This window comes from Leucoraja erinacea, chromosome 2, assembly GCF_028641065.1.
Source record: "Leucoraja erinacea ecotype New England chromosome 2, Leri_hhj_1, whole genome shotgun sequence".
Lineage (NCBI taxonomy): Eukaryota > Metazoa > Chordata > Chondrichthyes > Rajiformes > Rajidae > Leucoraja > Leucoraja erinaceus.
In genome coordinates this window covers 95,617,554-95,637,330 of record NC_073378.1, presented here as the reverse complement: position 1 = coordinate 95,637,330, position 19,777 = coordinate 95,617,554, and the positions used below count along the sequence as shown (strand labels likewise).

General features: G+C 41.4%; 1 protein-coding gene across 3 annotated transcripts in view; it reads left to right on the top strand.

Annotated features, from left to right (window-relative positions):
• Nucleotides 1-18,002, top strand: part of LOC129712866 (histone deacetylase 9-like) — a 41,033-nt gene extending 23,031 nt beyond the window's left edge. For 2 of the 3 annotated variants that reach the window (XR_008726151.1, XM_055661598.1), the window contains exons 3-4: nucleotides 805-925; nucleotides 1,196-2,615. Coding sequence is in view for 2 of the 3 variants with exons in the window: in XM_055661598.1 (XP_055517573.1) it covers nucleotides 805-925; nucleotides 1,196-1,309 (235 nt within the window). In the remaining variant the exon portion in view is untranslated. Of the gene's footprint in view, nucleotides 1-804; nucleotides 926-1,195; nucleotides 2,616-17,430 lie in introns of those variants that run through there. The other variant, XM_055661603.1, reaches the window with a different exon arrangement.
• The last annotated feature ends 1,775 nt before the right edge of the window (nucleotides 18,003-19,777 follow it).

Here is a 19,777-nt window from a genome sequence, read left to right as displayed (position 1 = left end):
TTGGTGTCATCCTAACAATGGAAATCCTTCAAGATTACATTGATTACTTTAGAAAAACATGCTTTTCACAACAGTCCAGAAAGCAGGCATGGAAAGAAAAATTGAAATAATCCATCATCAGGGCTGTGTGTAACTTGACAATGAGGAAAGAGGCCAAACCTTTCAACAGCTAACTAATCTATGAAAGGAATTATCTTTTTTTTAAATCCTAATATTTTACATCACTTCCTCCATAAGTACAGGTAATGCCACTTCCTCACAGGTTTTGGACTGCTAGGTAAGAAGCTTCCAGAACCTAATGCAATAGACTTCGTGAATGCTACTTTAGGAAACTAAACTTGTCATTGAATGGAAACCCACTTAATTGTTGTGCCATACAGACTATGTTTAAAAAAGATGTGTTTTTTGTAATGTAACATTTGATTTTCTTTGGAGGCTTTAGAGACTTATTCAAGCAGCTAATTAATCCTAAGGGGTTATGAACTGTTGGCAGTTAATAAGTCATAAAATTCTTGTCTAAAGTGGGATGTAAGATTCCATCACCGAGGACCTAGAATATAAATATCTAAATGCAGAGTAGGGCTGGAATTTCTCAGTGCCTGCTCTATTGCAGTCTCCAGGGCATGTTTACTATGGTTTCCTGAATAAAGAAACAAGCTTAAAAAATGAGCACATTAAGGAGTAATTTATTTGAAGATTCAGGAAGTTTGAGAGGAGGAGGGGGGGGTGGGGGGGAGGCAAAAGTGACCTTTAAAGCAGGGCTAGACGTTATTACATTTGTCATTTGTTTCCTTTCACCTTTAGGATGTTCACCATGGTAACGGTACACAGCAAGCCTTTTATAATGACCTCAAGGTGCTTTATATTTTCCTCCACAGTTCAGATGAAGCAAACTTCTTCCCTGGCAGTGGAGCCCCCAGAAGAAGTAGGTTGCATTTCTCATCGGCCTCTTTTATCGTTCTGGTCTAATTGCATTGCATGATTATTCCTAATTATCTCATTCTCCGCTGTTGCACTTTAAATTGCTGTGGATTGCAAAATTGTCCAAAATTGTCAGCACAGACCAAATGCACAGCCCCTACCAGTGCTTGTCAAGCATCATCTGGCTGATTTTGGCATGCTCTTTGAAGTTGGTTTCAAAGGTATTTTAAGCAAAAATATGTATTTTCTTTTCTTAGAGCTGTTCTGTTTTCAGGTTGGAAGTGGTCCCGATGAAGGCTTCACTGTGAACATTGCATGGACAGGTGGTCTTGATTCTCCTACGGGAGATATGGAATACCTTACAGCGTTCAGGTGTACCCACCTGTAGTGATGTTTGATCAACTTCAAAGCTTTAAACTGTTTCACAAAGAATATTGAAGAAGTGTGCTTGATTTAAATTTGTGTCAGATGTATTTTAATATACTTCAGTCATTTTGAACTGTTCACAGTGTTGTATTTTCATGTTTAGATTAAACTGGATATTTATTCAGTTTTACTTGCAAATAGAAACATGGAAATGGATAGTTATATTGGACAATCAAGAGTTCCAAACATACTAATAAATCTATCTCCAAGTGAACAGATTAGAGAAAGGAATAATGTGTAATAACAGATTTAAGCGATCTTAAAATCAAAGTCAATATACTGTGTAAAAAAAAGGATACTGATTGTTTGGCAAGTGGTTCATAAGATTGGAAGATTTGCTTCACTTATCAAGAACATATCGATAGATAGACACAAAATGCTGGAGTAACTCATCAGGACAGGCAGCATCTCTGGATTAAAGGAATAGGTGACGTTTTGGGATGAGACCCTTCTTTAGTCTGAATAAGGGTCTCGACCCTTATAGTCACTCATTCTGCTTCAGAGTTGCTGCCTGTCCCGCTGAGTTACTCCAGTATTTTGTGTCTATCTTTGGTGTAAACCAGCATCTGCAGTTCTTTCCTACATAGAACAAATCCATAGTCTCCATATTCTGCATTTCACCAATTGTCTCCAGCACACTCACTGAAAGTTCAATCAAAGTGTTGATTGATCTGCGTGTGAAGAAGAATTTCCTGGTATCAGTGTGAAGTGAACTTTTAATAGATTGAACCTGTGCTCTTCTGCAGAATGTAAAGTCCAATTCAGGATTAAGTTCTTTATCACTCGTCAGCCGCATTCCTGCCTGAAAATTCCAGTTTCTCAAGTCTTTCCTCATAACGCCGAAACTTGATATTCGGTATCAATTTTAAGTTTGTTCTGTACATTGGCTACAGCATTTGACCCTCCCATATTTCACATTACGTAGGCTTACTAATCCTAATACTTAATTCTTCCCACAATGTCACCAACACCCCCCAGATTCCACTAGTTACTTATTCAGGGCAATTTACAGTAGTCAATTAGGCTACCAACCTACACTTGGGATGTGGGAGAAAACCAGTGAACCTCGAGGAATTCAACTAACTTCACTCAGACAGCTCTGGAGGCCCAGACTGAACCCAGGTCATAGAGCAATGAGGCAACAGGTCCACTAGCTGTACCAATGTGCCATCCAGAACCATATAAGTTTGATATGTAGGAAGGAACTGCAGATACTGGTTTACACCAAAGATAGACACAAAATGTTGGAGCAACTCAGCGGGCCAGGCAGCATCTTTGGAGAAAATGAATAGGTGATGTTTCAGATCCGAAGAAGGGTCTCGAACCATACGTCACCTATTGCTCTTCTCCAGAGATGCTGCCTGACCCACTGAGTTACTCCAGCATTTTGTGTGTATCTTCAATTATATGACGTGACTTGTAATACACATTATGAGTTCAAATACATAGACAAATCAGCCAAAATACACTTTTTTGGCATTGTCGACTTTTGCTATGTGTAGATCGAACACATTGAATAAGCATTAGCCATTTCGACACATTCATGCTTTTTATTTTGCTGTCTACGTAAAGTACTCTATATTTGTTTGTAATAATTTTGATTTGCAGCCTTTAGTTCCAACTTCACTAATTTGGTTAAAAAAAAAAGGGGTTTCAGACTCCAAACTATTGATGTCAGCTAAACAGGGTTTGCATCAAAAAAGAGTGAGGGTTATTCCATTCAATGCTGACCACCATCCTATTATTGTCTCTCAAATCAGAATCCATTGTTCCTTATAATTTGTACAATTTTTGTTTAATCAAATGTTACATCCTTCATCTACAAATCATTAAGCTTAATTAAAAATCTAACCTGCATAATGGGCCTGTCCCACTTGGGCGACTTAATCTGCGGGTTCTGGTGAGTTTGCCCTCAACATACTCGCAGCATGGTCGACATGAGGTTGTAGGAGGTCTTTGTAACTCTCCTTCATGCTCGAGAGTGGTCTCCGCGTACTCGAGGCCTCAGCTAGGTCGCGGCGTTTTTTTCAATATATTAAAAAATGCCAGTAAAAAAAGGTAGCCATGGAAAAAATTGATACTTTTTTTACTCGTAGATTTAGTTGTGGTAGATCGTAGTAGGTCGACATGTTAGTCGTAGGTAGTCGAGGGTAGTCGAAGGTAGTCGTAGATAGTCTTCATCAAAGTCGAAGGGAGGTCGAAGGGAGGTCAAAGGAGATCGAAGGAGGTTGTCTTCACTCCACTATTTGGTGTCCAATTTTCCCGAAGTTAGACATAGCTAGTCGTAGCTAGTCGAACATGTCTTCAACATAGTCGAAGGAGGTCTTCTACATAGTTGATGGAGGTCTTCAACATGTCATTTTTTTCAAACTCTTCTAAACTCGCCAATTAGGTCGCCCAAGTGGGACAGCCCCTTTACGTTATCAAAATTATTGTCTGTAATTTAGTGTCTCTACTTGGCTTGGATCTCTGAAAAAAATCAAAGTTTGTCAGGCGAGAGGTTTGCTGAGTGATATATGTTTGGGTTTATTTGGTCTCAAGCCTTGAAAAGTAGTTTGTCTGTGTGGTGTATCATGCAGTGTGCATGATATGGACAATAGTCATGAAAATGTGATTTGGCTTTCAGTACAAACGTAGCCTAAAATTGTGATGTTACTGTGCACCAATCTTCCTGCTTCAAGACGCAAAATTGGAGATGTGTTTAAAAGCAAAATCTCTTGGTTTGGAACGTTAATGAAGAATGCAAGTACAATGGAAGCAATGAACAATAATTGACATTTAATTTCAAGATACCACTAGATTATTCTATTTAAACAAAATACTGCTTGAGAGGGTATGTTCTAAGCAGTAGTTAAAAAAAAGAGTTTGAATGATTAAGTGTGATGCTATCTAAACCATTCGAGTGTATCACGGTTTGTTCGCATGCTCTCACTCAGTGTTTTTGCTCTGGTCTAGAAGCAAACTACTTATCACCAATGCAGAACAATCAGAAAATAGGAAAAATGTTGCAATTCAATAATTCAAGATATAATAAGGAACCATGATGAAATGATTGACTTTGAAGCTGTGATTAAATTGATCATTGAGAATTTTGAAGGATTGAAAATTATATTTTGTCATGTACATAAAATAATTATATTTTATTTATGATACAGATTTATAAAATAATCCTTGTGAATACGTTAAGAAGCCTTTGGTGTTGGATGCAATCCATGTGCTGGATATATAGATGAGAGCTAGCTGCCAAAAATATTTTAAAGTCATCAGCCAAGGTTAAGGTTAATATGTAATTGAAGACTTTTAATATGTGTATATTAGTAAACATTTTGATTATCCTGATTCAAATCTGGCTGATTTGGTCTTTTTGGACCAAGAATACATTGTACACTTAGAATTACTAGATGATGCAAAAGGTTCAGACACCAATCCTGTTTACCCCGTTCCCATAGGAAGGATTGATTTACTTCGATGTTATTATGGAGAGGTAGAATGAATGACAGATCTTGAGTACAGTCACTGACATTATTCACTCATATGATTACTCTACTCCACTACTACTTTCTTATCTTCATTATCATCATCCTGAGCATCCATTTATAAAATTGTTTCATTGGTTTTCATCCATGTCAACTCATATAAACTTCAGTTAATCCAATTTATTCAAATTTCCATTTGTAAAGGTTTGTCTACTTTATGCATTCAAAGATAAATAGTAATGGATGAAGGAAATACTCTCCTCAGGGTTTGCACTCTTTAGCCTTTGGAGGTCTTCTTTTATGTGGTGGGTGGGGGGAGGGGAAGGGGGAAACTTTTCCTGGTCCCTACCTGGTCGGAGAGGCGGTTTCCCTCCGAGCTGCTTCTTCGCCCCTTCCTCGCGGCCTACCATCAGACTGTTGCAGCGTTTCCTGTCGGGATCGGCCGGGACTACAGCTTCGGCGGCGGTGCAGCGCTGGGACACCAACACGGAGTGGGTGATGCCTTACCGGGTTGTCGTGCGGTAAGCTCCGGAGTACTGTGACCGCCGACCAACATCCGAGGAGCTGTGGCCGCGGAGCGTCCAGTCGCGGGCGGCGCTTGGATTTAAACATCGCGGAGCCTGGGATTCAAGATCACCAGAGTCGGAGCTCCAACCAGCACGGTCTGAAGACTTCGGGTGCCGCGGTCTCCGGGGAGGAAGCGGCCGCTCCAGACATTTCCAAGCCGCCGAGGAGTGTTCACCCGATGCCGGCATTCCAGCTTTCTGGCAAGAGGGCCTGAAAACATCGGACTGGCTGCGGAGGCCACAAATAGGCCCCGACCTCGGGTGATCACAGAGGGAGGGGACTGAACTTTCTGATGCCTTTCCCCACAGTGGAAATTTTTTAATTCTGTTGTGGGGGGACGTTTGTGTTGAATTATACAATATGTTGTGTCATTTTTCTTAATTTTAATTTTTCTATGGATGTACGGAAGCTTAATTCTTTTATTTTTTTCTATGTAAAGCACTTTGGTCTCAACGCGAGTTGATTTAAACGTGCTATATAAATAAATGTTACTTACTTACTTTTATGATGCCAGTTTTTTATGAAAAATTAGAATGCTATTCAAGTAATAATTTTGTATATGAGTTTGATATTCCAATCTTGTCAAGGAATAAATGGCATATCTTATCTTAATCAATTCATTAATTGGATTAACATAGCCAGTGATGGTTTTATGCAGGGCTTGGGTCGGCAGGAAACACTCAGCTTGTTGATTGCTCCATTTTAAATGTTTCCAAAACTAACTGACTTTCAATCTGGTGAGCAAGATTTTGTTGATCAAAACACTTCTATCAGGTACTCAGGAGATTATCCCCAACACAGAGGTAAGTTATGAGGGAAGGACAACATCTAGAGCCAAACATAGGCAAGGGAGAGGACCTAAATGGCAGGAGCTGCATAGATTTTTATTGTGGAAGAATGTACCATCCCAACTACAAATTGATCTTAAAATACTTTTTTGGCCTTTTATGGTCCCAAATTACCCATTGATAGATTTTAATGGTGTCTGTGAATGATTGATATTTTATTATCAAATGTGACATCTCAACGTGAAATTCTTTGTTTTGCATACCATACACAAAGTATGCAAAGATTCGCCACGTTTAGCACATGAACAAAGTTACAAAGTAGTCGCCAATAGTCCCTCTTTTTTCTCTCAATGCCCCCCCCCCCCCCCCCCCCCACCTCACGCTGGGCCCCTCGTTGTTTCCTTGGCCCCCCCCCCCCACGCCGGGCCCCGCTTTGTCCTTTCCCACTTTGTCCTCTTGGTGGGCTGTCCTCATCCGACCTCCAGCACCCACCGCAGACCCATCTGACCTCCAGCACTAAAGGTACAAAGGTACAAGGAACCAAAGAGTAACTCACAATTAGGCCCAAACTACATCAACAGATCCTGTATTTGAATATCAAGTGGATTCATGCCCTGCCTGTAACAGATATAACAATGCTGACATAAGCTCAGGAGTTAGAAACTGGAGGTGAGAAAGCAATGAGAAGCAGGCAACTACAAATGTTGCCACTCACATTCCCCATTCCTTCTGGGGAGACTGAGGTTAATTCAGGTCTTATTATTCAAACCCCACGTTTGCACAATAATTAGGAATTCTACAGGAATTCAGGAAGTAAATACGAAGTTCAAAATCTGAACAATAGTTCTTTCATGATCAAACTTTGTGAACAAACCATGAAAATAACCCATTTGGAAATGTTTCATATGGTAAACAATAAAATTAAAGGTAAGAGTGAGTAAGATTATTTGGGCTTGCATTATTATCATATTTAATTATCAGAGGTAGTGGGTAAGTGTTTTAATTAGCAGGTCCTAGGGACATTGAATGACTACAGGCTTTCTTAAACAACCACACAAACATACTGACTAGCTGCCTACCAGCCTTGAGGTCAAGCTTGAGATGAAAAAGATAAGATAATTAGCTGTAATGAAATCCAGAAGGTTGGAGCTTTCTTTGGGCAGAGCGTGTGGAAGTGAGCTTAATTCAAACCAGTTCAGCTCTGAGCCCACTCCTGTGACTTTGATATCGTTTGAAGTTATAAAAGTGTTTGGTGCACCATTAGCCTGCTGGGCTCAGCCTCCTTGGTTACCTTAATTACCAGACTTTACAGCCGACTTTACTGCACAGGAAAGGAGCCATTATATGTTTCATCAACATTGGCTGTTTTGGAATTTTAGGAAAAGCAAGGGTAAAGGTCACTATGGAAAGGATAGGGGATAGATGAACTGGTTGAAACCTTATTAAAAAAACTTTTAGTGAAAATTTATTGCAACCCTATACGTCAAGCACTCTGTGTACTACACTGCCTTACAGCAGTGAGAGTTAAATTGGAATTAAAAGTCACGCATGAACTTTACCTTGCCACTTAATTCTTTTGAACACTTTCAGAAATATCCACCTGATTGCCAGATTCACAATTTCTCTTTGCTTTCGTGAGTATGAACAGATAAGCTGAGGAAGCCTAGTCTTCATTGCTGTTTTCCGGCAGTATTTTGACTCTGATAGATTGACCGTGCTTTGTCCTTTCTTCCTTGACTGATGGATCACTGCACATAGGTTTGAAAGATATTTCATCCTTGTATGTGTTTGAACTATATGCACGCACTTTATACAGTGGAAGCCATTTTTGAATTTCAAAGTGGAAGGAAAATCTAGCTGATTTTGTATGTCATGCGGGGTAACGCACGGTTGGCAGCCTCGCCAACAGTCTGTCTGTTTTACGTCTCTTTTTTTTGTTATTTTTAGTGTGTTTTAAAAGTAAGTGTTAATGTTCTCTGGTTTGTTTTATGTGGGGGAGGGGGAGGGGGAAAGTTTTTTTCAATTTCTTACCCTGCTGGAGATGCAATTGTTTTCCGGTTCGTATCTGCGGACGCTCTGTGGCCTAACATTGTGGAGCTGGAGGCCTCACTCGGAACTGACTTTGAGCCCCACCGAGGGGCGTGGACTTACCTTCGGAGCCGATCCCTTGCCTGGGATCACTCCATCCGCGGCCAGCGGACTTTACCATCGAGAGCTCACAGTCTCGGGTAGAGACCGTAAATTACGGGAGCTCCAATGACGCAGAAGGTTTGACAAGCCCCGACCCAGGGTCAGATCGCTTGGCGCAGGGAGCTGAAATTCCCGCTGATGCAGGAGCTTGATCGCCCCAACTCGGAGGGCCCGACCGCCGGCTACGGGAGTAAGATTACCCCGTCAACGGAAGGCTCGAGGCTCCCAACCGTGGGAGAACAAACATGGGAAGTGATTGGACATTTTTTTTTCGTCTTCCATCACAGTGAGGAATGTGGAGGAGTCACTGTGGTGGATGTTTATGTTAAAATCTATTTTGTGTGTTCTGTTGCTTTTTATTTGTATGACTGACCTGGCAAAAGAAATTCCTTGTATGTTGCAAAACATACTTGGCGAATAAAGTATTATTGTATTGTATTGTACTGTATGCATACTTCCCATAATTTGTTTTTTATGCACTCCATTCAAGTAATACTTAATGTTCAGGCACTGAAGGCAAATGCCTACCAATTACTCTACTTATTGAGATGCTTATTGTTACTTTCTATGCATTTGGCCAATGCTTGGAGAAAACTCTGCAAGGATTCTTTTGACCAGTCATGTATGTTAATGCATTTTTGTTCAGTTTTGCAACTCTTTTTATGGAATTAAGGCAGTTAAGTGGGAAAATCACTTTGGAAATTTAATCCCAGTATTTCAGCTAGGGATTGTTTTCTTCTTTTGTATTATCTAAGATATGTTTCCTTTAACTTTTAACTTTATCCTGCTGGTAAATTGAAAACCTATTTATTTCTGCAAACGCTATCCACGTGTAGGAAGCAATGTGTTGGATATATCTTAAATGGTTTTCACCTATTTAAATTTGGTACATTATAGTGTACCTGTTTAAATTTGGTAAAATGAAAGACAATTGTCAACATAGAGAATTGCTTGCATTTTTGGAAAATTGGAAACAAACCAAAAAAGACTGCGGAACATGGTATCACAGTAGTGTGGCATCTTTAATACAGGAACACATACCACGGAAGCATTACCAAACACATGGCAATGTTGAATTGCATGGTAAAACAGTTGGGTAAGGATTTATGGTTATGGTCTTTCCTGCATTAAAGATGCTATCCTCTAGTGGCAAAATATTTCACGGACTATTATTTGATTTGTTTCCTTTGTCCAAAAGTTGCTAATATTTCTCCATGCAGTTATTTGGATAAGTGAATAAATTGGTCACAACTATGAGCTTTAGGGGGATGCTGAAAGAAGAAAATTAACCCAGAATAAACCGGCATCTGCAGTTCCTTATTACTACATTAAACCAGAAAGCTGTAAATGTAACTTCAGTGATGTGCAAGAGGATAGAAATAAAGCAGTGCCAAGATCGCAAATGCTGTAAGACTAAAAAATATTGAGAGATTTGATGGAGCAAAGTCATGTTGGAATTTGAAACCTCTGATCAGAATTTCACAATCAAACTGCTGCTTGGCTGATAACTATCATAGGTCAGTCAACATAATGGTAACAAGTGAACTAGTCTGCGGATTAGGATCTCATAAGTAGAATGTTGAGTGTCAATAAGTTGTGGAAAGTGAGAAATGATGGGCCGGGCAGGGAAAGATCAGGATAGTAAAATCTACCTGTAATAAAACAACAGATGAGAGCTGAAACACCATTTTGGTGGAGATTTCACTTCTGAATTATTAAGAAACGGCAGCACAATGGCACTTAGGGGGGTGGCACAGCTTGTAGCGCTGCTACCTCACAATGACAGAGACATAGAAACATAGAAACATAGAACATAGGTGCAGGAGTAGGCCATTCGGCCCTTCGAGCCTGCACCGCACTTCAATATGATCATGGCTGATCATACAGCTCAGTATCCCGTACCTGCCTTCTCTCCATACACACTGATCCCTTTAGCCACAAGGGCCACATCTAACTCCCTCTTAAATATAGCCAATGAACTGGCCTCAACTACCTTCTGTGGCAGAGAATTCCAGAGATTCACCACTCTCTGTGTGAAAAAGGTTTTTCTCATCTCGGTCCTAAACGACTTATCATAAACTGTAACTCCTTGTTCTGGACTTCCCCAACATTGGGAACAATCTTCCTGCATCTAGCCTGTCCTTTAACAATTTTGTAAGTTTCTATGATCCCCCCTCAATCTTCTAAATTCTATCGAGTACAAGCCGAGTCTATCCAATCTTTCTTCATATGAAAGTCCTGACATCCCAGGAATCAGCCTGGAGAACCTTCTCTGTACTGCCTCTATGGCAAGAATATCTTTCCTCAGATTAGGAGATTAAAACTGTACGCAATACTCCAGGTGTGGTCTCACCAAGACCCTGTACAACTGCAATAGAACCTCCCTGCTCCTATACTCAAATCCTTTTGCTATGAATGCTAACATACCATTCGCTTTCTTCACTGCCTGGGTTCAATCCTGACCTCGGGTGTAGTCTGTACGGAGTTTGCACGTTCTCCCTGGGACCGCGTCGTTTTTATTCCAGGATCTCCGGTTTCCTCCCACAGTCCAAAGGCATGCAGGTTAGTAGGTTAATTGGCCTCTGTAAATTACCCTTAGTGTGTAGGATGCAAACTTACGATAAGATAGAACGAGTGTATGGGTGATCAATGATCAGTGTGGACTCGGTGGGCTGAAGGGCCTGTTTCCTTGCTGTATTTCTGCATCTCTGTGGGTATAACTCACATTTGGAGATAAATAACTGCAAAATCTGGTTGACATCAGTCACTAACTACAATTTGATAAATAACACCATATAATTCTCCCATTTCTCCCATACACATACACTATATTTAATTTTTGATCATTTGGAAAGCTTGCCAATATCAAGTCATTATATACATTCTACAACATGAGATTATCAATCCCCCTTTTCAAAATCAATAGACTGATGCTTAGGACAGAACTCTTTATCAGTTTGAAGGAGGGACCTGAACTGAATCATTGTCTGCCCATTTCACTCCACATGCTGCCTAATCTGTTGAATTCCACCAGCATATTGAACCATCATTAAGCCTACACGATAATTGTGGATCTACAGCCCGCTCAATATCAGATATTTATAAGCCTTGCACAATTTAAAATCATTGTTCACCAGCTTGGCTAAGTTCAGAAATTGTACACTCCATGCCCAATAGAAAATAATTGTACATCCTCCCTATCCTCATGGGATAATTATATACCCTATACAATATCACATCATTATACATCCAACCACATACACCCTTGCTAATATATGATCATGATGCTTTCTGCATATTGATCATTGCAGATCTAGCACTAAATAAGACCATTATACTCCTTCTCATAGTGGATTATCCAGGGGATGGGATAAGTGTGATATTAAAATGACATGCAAGGTGTCAGGCTGTCTGTCACAACATACAGCCCCGATAACCCATTATTTCCTTCAGTTAAATATTGGGAAGGTAGCACTATTGTCATTTGCCACTCAACTATTATGTTTGTTTACCTCACTGTCTATTTCTAGCCCCCCCCCCCCCCCCACCAATTCCTTTGACAGATTGAATAGAAATGTCCTCAATCTCATTGTTTTATTAATTGAACATATAGATGAACATCCTCAAGGAGTGTAATCAGATGGAAACTGATTCAGATGCAATATTTAAGAGCTTGTTCAAAGAAGGGGAATATTTTAAAGGAGTGACAGAGATACTTGCAGGGGAATGTGTGAGGAGATTATTATTTGTCTTTAGTTTTAGCTTGAACCAGGACATCTGAAGATTCAAAGTTTAATATAGTAATTGTACTGATACTGACCCCAACCAACCACGTGATGAATATCATCCATTCCGGAGGTTTGACTTTTATGATGCCATTTAAACTTCACTTGGATTTCAATCACTTCAATTTACCCCCCCCCCCCCCCCCCCCATCCCCACCCCCCTCCCACCCCCTCCCCCCCACCCCCCACCCCCCGGTTACTACGTACCCTCGGGCTTGGTCTCTCGCAATTTCTCACTCCCAACTCTCACCCAATGTTGGCAGCCCTGTAAAAGTAATTGGGAATGGGGAGCATTGGATCAAAAATTTACCCTTGGTACATATTAACTGTAATATAATAATGTATGCATGTTAGTAGGTGCAATCAAAACAAAGATCTTTTTTTAATCATTGTTGTGTTATGAATACTACAGAAAATATAATGTACTCTCAAGATCACATTTAATAGAATAATATTGCTTAAATATATAGTTATTGGACTTTGCATTTCGGAAAAGTCCCTGCTGAGAGGAAGACAGCAAAATACTGAAAATATTGAGGGTGAAAATGACTTCAGGACAGTTTGTTAGGAAAATGAAAGAAATTGTAACAGAATACTTATACAGCTGAGTGAGTATAATTTTATGGATGATACATTGTGTTCAACCAATTGATGACTTTTTTGATAAAGTAACTAGCATGTTAGATAACAAGGAAGCCAATGGATGTAGCAAATTTTGTTATAGATAATTTGGTCAGGTGTAAGGCTGGACTCAGGGTCAGGAATGAGAGAAGGTATGCAACTGAAGTCAGGGTCAGGAGTAGTACCTGGTGCGCAGTGAGACCCAGGTTGGTCAACATGGGCCGTGTTTGATTATAATCTGATTTCCATACATGAATGTACTAAGATCATTCATGGGCTGCACGTGTTGATCAGAACCTGGGCTCTACTGTGGAATGTAATTAGGAATGTAATTTAGTCCAACCTTATTCATAGCTAATCCAATTTATAGCATATATAGTGCATTCGTGTGTTAAAAGACTCGCTACAGTATGCACCATATTGCACAATTTCAAGCTGAAAAATGCAAAAGCCCCGTACCAACGGGAAGGGGGACACCCCCCCCCCCCACACACACACACACACACACACACACACACAGACTCACACACACACACACACACTCACACACACTCACACACACATACACACACACAGACTCTCACACACACACACAGACACACACACACACAGAGACTCATACACACACACACACACAGACACACACACATACACACACACACACACACACTCACACACACACACACACACACACACACACACACACACACACTCACTCACACACACATACACACACACAGACACACACACACACACACACACACACACACACACACACACACACACACACACACACACACACACACACACACACACACACACACACACACACACACACACACACACACACATATACATACACACACACACAGACATATACACACACACACACACACATACATATATATATATACACACACACACATATACACACACACACACACACACACACACACACACACACACACACACACACACACACACACACACACACACACACACACACACACACACACACACACACACACACACTCACACACACACACACAACGAATACTAATGCCAAGTAACTTCAGAACGTGGTAAACATACAGTGTATAAACCGAATGATCAAACGTTTAAAGCCTCCTGTAGAGGCGGCTGTTGCTGATGCAAAAACGTGCTTTAAATAACATCCAACAAACACACTCACCATAGACAGAGCAGTCAGCTCTCTTGAATTATTCAACGACGTCGTCACTCTGCCTTCTGCAGTCAGCTCCATCTTGCCACAAACCGAAAATGACGCAGTCAGTGCCATCTTGATGCTAATCGGAAATTATGTAATTGCAGCCATCTTGCCACTAAGCGGAAGTCACGGAATGAGCGCCAATTTTGCAATTAAACACAGTCCTGATCTAATAAAATGTTTATTCACGCTTTATCCATCCGAAAACTGTTGCAGTTTAAAAAAAAATTTAAAAACCAAGCCAAGGCAATTTGGCAGCAGCCACTTCACAATCAATCCATTTTCTGAACGCTGTTTAAAAGGGAAGGCAAACAATTTGGCAGCAGCCACTTTACAGCCAATCCATTTTCTGAAAACAAACTTTAAAAAAAGGCAAACAATTTGGCAGCAGCCACTTTACAAACGCATCGAGGAGACTCACCAGCGAGTAGACGTGCGTTCACTGTTATTCACAGCTCAGAGAGCCGTGACCCTCTCACTTCCTCCGTCTCACAGAGACTGAGTGAGACACGACACCTCCAGGTTTTATAGTCCGTCGCCTCTGCGGGGGCAGCAGAGAGAATGGCAAACTTTAAAAAAACATTAATACCTCTCTGATTTTTCATCGATGGGAAAAATCCTCCAGTCCAGTCCGGCGGAGGGGGACTCTGAGCAAGGTGGCCAAAAATGACGGCCGTAAGTGGCGACGTTCTCTCAGCAATCACAAAACAGAAAGTCAAAAGCGGTCAAGATCTTAGTTTTAGTAATATAAGATAGATAGTCCTTCATAGCATTTGAGAGCCAGCTAATCCTGGGGAGTGACTGAGAACACTGTCAAATATTTTTTTCCATCTATTTCTAGCCATTTAATTGTCCTGTGACCTCCCCAACCCCCCTTCCCCCCCCCCCCCCCCCACCCCCCCCTTCCCCATCCCCTTCCCCACCCCCTTCCCCACCCCACCCCAGCCTCTTGAACAGCAGAACAAGAAAGGAAGCTATTGAGTTGACCAAATTCTAGATTAATTCCTTGGTAGAATAGTTAACAATTTATACACAGATTATACAGCGCTGCATTCATTTTTTTAAAATCCTGAATTAACTGACAAGTCCCATGATTCCTTGAGTTTATTGAGATACAAACTCGCTTATTGGGGTGGCATTTGCAGTTTGTATACTGATCTGGAAAAGCCACCTCCTTATTTAACGTACGTCAGCACCAAGCTAAATTAGCGAACTTCTCATTCTTCTAAACTCCAGTTGTTGTATCTTCCTATTTATTTACACGGAATCCGTTTACACTGCACTGACTGAAGGCGTTGTGACCAAAACATTTGGAGAGGTGTAAAAGTTATCTTAAAGCTCTATATGATTGCAGCTAGATTTGAACTGATGGCAAGTGCAGGATACTTATGCTTACCACATGCTGCAGGATTATCAAACTTTATGTGGTTGAAACTGTGTTTACTGTGTGTTCGATCTGTCTCGACATCAGAGCTTCGATCATCCCGACGAGAAGGCTTGAACATCGGGCCGCCTGTAGCGGCGACTACGGAGGGTCAAGGCCCCGACCACGGGTGAACAAGGGAGGACGACTGATTGCAGGTTATTGTCTTCCATCACAGTGAAGAATGCTGTGGTGGATGTTTATGTTAAATTCTATTGTGTATTGTGCTCTTTTTGATTGTATGGCTGCATTGTAACTAATTTCACTGTACCTTAATTGGTACATGTGACAAGTAAATGTGAACCTTGAACCTATAAAGCTATAACTTTGCTTTAGGATATCCTGACACCATATATTGTTGGTACATAAATGGAAACATTTCTTCCTCTCTTATTCTAATAAACTCTTGCTGCCCTCCCCTGTTCAACCCTTCATAACTCTTAGACCCATCCTAAACTCAGCTGCCAATTGTGACATTGGACCTGTTTCTGTGCTGTGTGAGTCCCCAACTCTAAGTCCCATTCACCCATCACATCCCTGTTTCCTCTTCTGTACCAACTCCAGTTTTCACATGTGTAAGAAGGAATTGCAGATGCTTGTTTAAACCGAAGATAGACACAAAAAGCTGGAGTAACTCAACGGGACAGGCAGCATCCCTGGAGAGAAGGAATGGGTGACATTTCGGGTCGAGGCCCTTCGAAGATGCTGCCTGTCCTGCTGAGTTACTCCAGCTTTTTGTTTCTATCTCCAGTTTTCACATGTCGATTCAAAATAGTCACAGTTGATTTCAAATGCTGAAGCGATTTCACTCCTCCTATCTCTGTAATCTTCTTCAGGTGTCTAACTCTTTGAGATATCTGTACTTCACCAATTCTGGTCTTTCCTACATCTGCAATTTTAACCTCTATCATTGCTTTGCCTCCAAGAAATTCCCTTCCAAAATCTCTTCACTTTTAAAATGCTTCTTATAATCTACCTTCTTGACAAAATCTTTGAATGTCTAATTCTAATCTAATATTTTCTATGCGCTCTGCGTGATTTTCTCTTTTTGTGTCATGACACGGCAGAGAAGTGCCAATGTTTCACGTTTTGACTACATTAAGATGCTATATCAATGGAAGTTGTAAAACCATTGCTACAGATCAATATCTCTAATATGTGACTACACTCCTTTGTCGTGATGGAATTTCATGCATTGGTTGAATGATTTTACCTCCAATGTAGAATGCTAGTATTGGGCTCTGAATAAAAATGCCCGTTGACTTCTTCAGAGACAGATTAAAATAACATCTGATGTGTGGACATGGGAAGGAGATGGCGTGCATAAATAAACAAGGGGAAGAACAGTTCAGAAATATGTAGGCGTCCAATAAAACAAAACAAATAGTAATGGAACAGCTACTCAACAGTATGCTTTTAATGAGCTGAAAAGAAATAAAATGAAAAATGCAAAACTTAGTAAATTTTCAGATCTGGTGCCAAAATGCCAAGTGCAAACTTCGTGGATGAAATTGTAATGAAATAAGTGCTAACAAATGCCAGAATGGGAAAGTTAACTTGGTTCCAGGATTTTTTTAAAAACAGCCTCTCTTGAAAAACTTCAACCAAGCTCAGGCAATTAAATCCAATTTCTGTATGCTAACATCGTCATAGCTAATTAAACAGTGGGTTTTATTATGATGTGAAATGTAAATTCAAACTGATCCACGCATAGGCTGAGCACAAACTGCTGAAATCAGTAGTTTGAACTATCGTGTGAAATGATCATTAAAGTCTTGCCTCATAAAAGCTAATTTTCTTTACATCGTATTTTCCACAATGAGGTGACTCGAGTTTTTGTTGAGGAGGTGGGGGCAGGGGGGGAAGATGAAGAATTAGATTCATGTAAATAAATAATTGCAAAAGCATAGGCATTCTTGAGACTGAGCATTTTTAATATGAGATAGAATAAGAAGCTTTTCTTGATCCTGTCGCCATATCTGCTAATTGTTTCCTCTGGCAACAGGCTTAGCTCACCCGTCACAGAACTAGGAAACCCGCCTGAAGAGGAAAGCTGCTGAGCCAAGCCCCTGCTCATCTCCGAGGACCAGAGAAGCAGAGAGGAGGATGGAGGGAGTCGGCGATGGCAGATGCAAGAACAAAATGGCAAGTAAGAAGAACGGAGGTCGTACCTTGAGCACCCTCAAGGTCAGCTGCGGGAGGTGCTCCTGGAGCACAAAGGCTGAAAGGGAGCCAGGTGAAGAGAGGGACGATGGTTTTCTGGCCGATCCCGATCAAGGCGATGGCTGGAGGATCTGCAGCAGCCTGGGGGTCGACTGGATCGGACACAACCTACGGTGGTATGGTGCAATGGATCAGTGGTGGAGCTCCACTTGGCAGGCTGACCCTGCAACGCCACCAGGGTAATGGGTCTTTACGGCCAGCTGTAGCTAGGACTATTAAAATGGCACCAAACCTAGTGACTCTTGTACATGGTCTCGGTGGGTTATTTGTCTACACTTTGTACTTAATCTGGGATTATGTTTATGTAGAGTAATAATTTACCGAAATGTAGGCAAAAAAAGGAAAAATGTCACTGGTACACTGTACCTTGGTACATGTGATAATAAAGAACCATTGCCCATTGAAATGTAATGCCATTGTTGATTTCCTGATAGCTTCGCGGGGCTCAACCTCTTTGTTGGCCCCTGTATTACTCTCAAAATGTGGTGAGCTACAATCTGTAAAATTCTTACAAAATGTAATTGAAACTTAAAAAATGTGTTAGCATGTTAATATCTATGGGCGGCGCGACTCTCGTCAGCACCGGCCTCTGCAGTCCGTCTGTCTTTTTATTATTTTTATCTCTATGTAGTTTTTATTTTATTTTTTTGTCAGGGTATGTGTGTGGGGGGGTGGGGGTTTGGGGGGGAACTTTAAAATCTTTCCCCTGCACGGGAGACCCGACCTTTTCTTTGTCGGGTCTCTGTTGTCGTTGGGGCTGCAACATGGAGTGGCCTCCAGCAGGAATGACCTGGGGCTCCAGTTGCGGAGCTGCAGACTACTCACCGTCACAGGGCTGGCCGAGTCCGGAGCGGGTGGAGCGGTGGTGGAGCGCTGCTGTGACCCGACCCCCGGAGATTCGGAGGCTACAACCGCGGGTCTGGCGGAAGGCAACACCGGAAGCCCGCGGGTCCCTGGTGGGAGACCGCTTTTCGGGGCTTCCGCAGCGGCGACTTCTCCCGCCCGAGTTGCGGGGTTGAAGAGCACCTGGAGCGGGTACTTACCATCGCCCCGCGCGGCTTGGAATGGCCGCGGGACTTTGCGAGTGCCCGCCGGGGCTCTAACGCCAAGACCCGGTGCGCGACCTTGCATCACCCGGCGTGGCTTTAATAGCCGCGGGGCAATCGCCATCGCCCGCCGGGGGCTTTGACTTTGCCTCTGACATCGGTGTGGGGGTGGGGGAGTGCAGTGGAGAGATACGTTTTTTTGCCTTCCATCACAGCGATGTGATGGATGTATGTGTAAATTGTGTTGTGTCTCGGGTCTTTTTCATTTTGTAATGTATGGCTGCAGAAACGACATTTCGTTTGGACCTCAACGGGGTCCAAATGACAAATAAATTGTATTGTATTGTATTGTATTGTATTGTATGTTAAACTGCTGCTTCAATTCTAAGAAACTGCACTGAATCCTTGACAGTTACTGGAAATGAAATAAACTGAAGATGCTGAAATCTGATATCATAACAGAAAACGTTGGAAACACTCAGCATGTTAGGCAGCAACTGTGTTCAGAGAAAAAGTTATTTTTACATGTTTCAGTATTTTCTGTTTAATTTCAGATTTTAGCTTCATCAATGTTTTTTTGGCTTTTTAACAGCTGATTATGCTGTAACTATTTTTTTTTAAATCCTTTAATCCTATTTGCCTGCATGTGGCTAATTTTCCTCTAAACTCTTTCCATCCATGTACCTGCCCAAATGTGTTTTAGATGTAATTGTTCTACCTCTATCACCTTTTCGAGCAGTTAATTACACATATATATATATCCACCACCATTTGTGTAAAAAATCTGCTCCTCAGATCCCTTTTAAATATTTCACCTCTCACTTTTATCCTATGCCCTTGTCTGGCAAAAAGACAATGACACTATCTAAGATAGACAAAATAGCTGGAGAAGGGTGAGGCAGCGAGTGAGGCAGCATCTATGGAGCGAAGGAATAGGATAATTTTATACGGTCACCTTCATTGATCCAAGGAAAACAATCCCAGCCGATCCGTTCTCTCCTCAAATCTCAAGCCCTCCAGTCTAGGAAACATTCTGTGAATGTTTTCTGCATCCTTATCATCTTAATTACTTAATATTCGTGA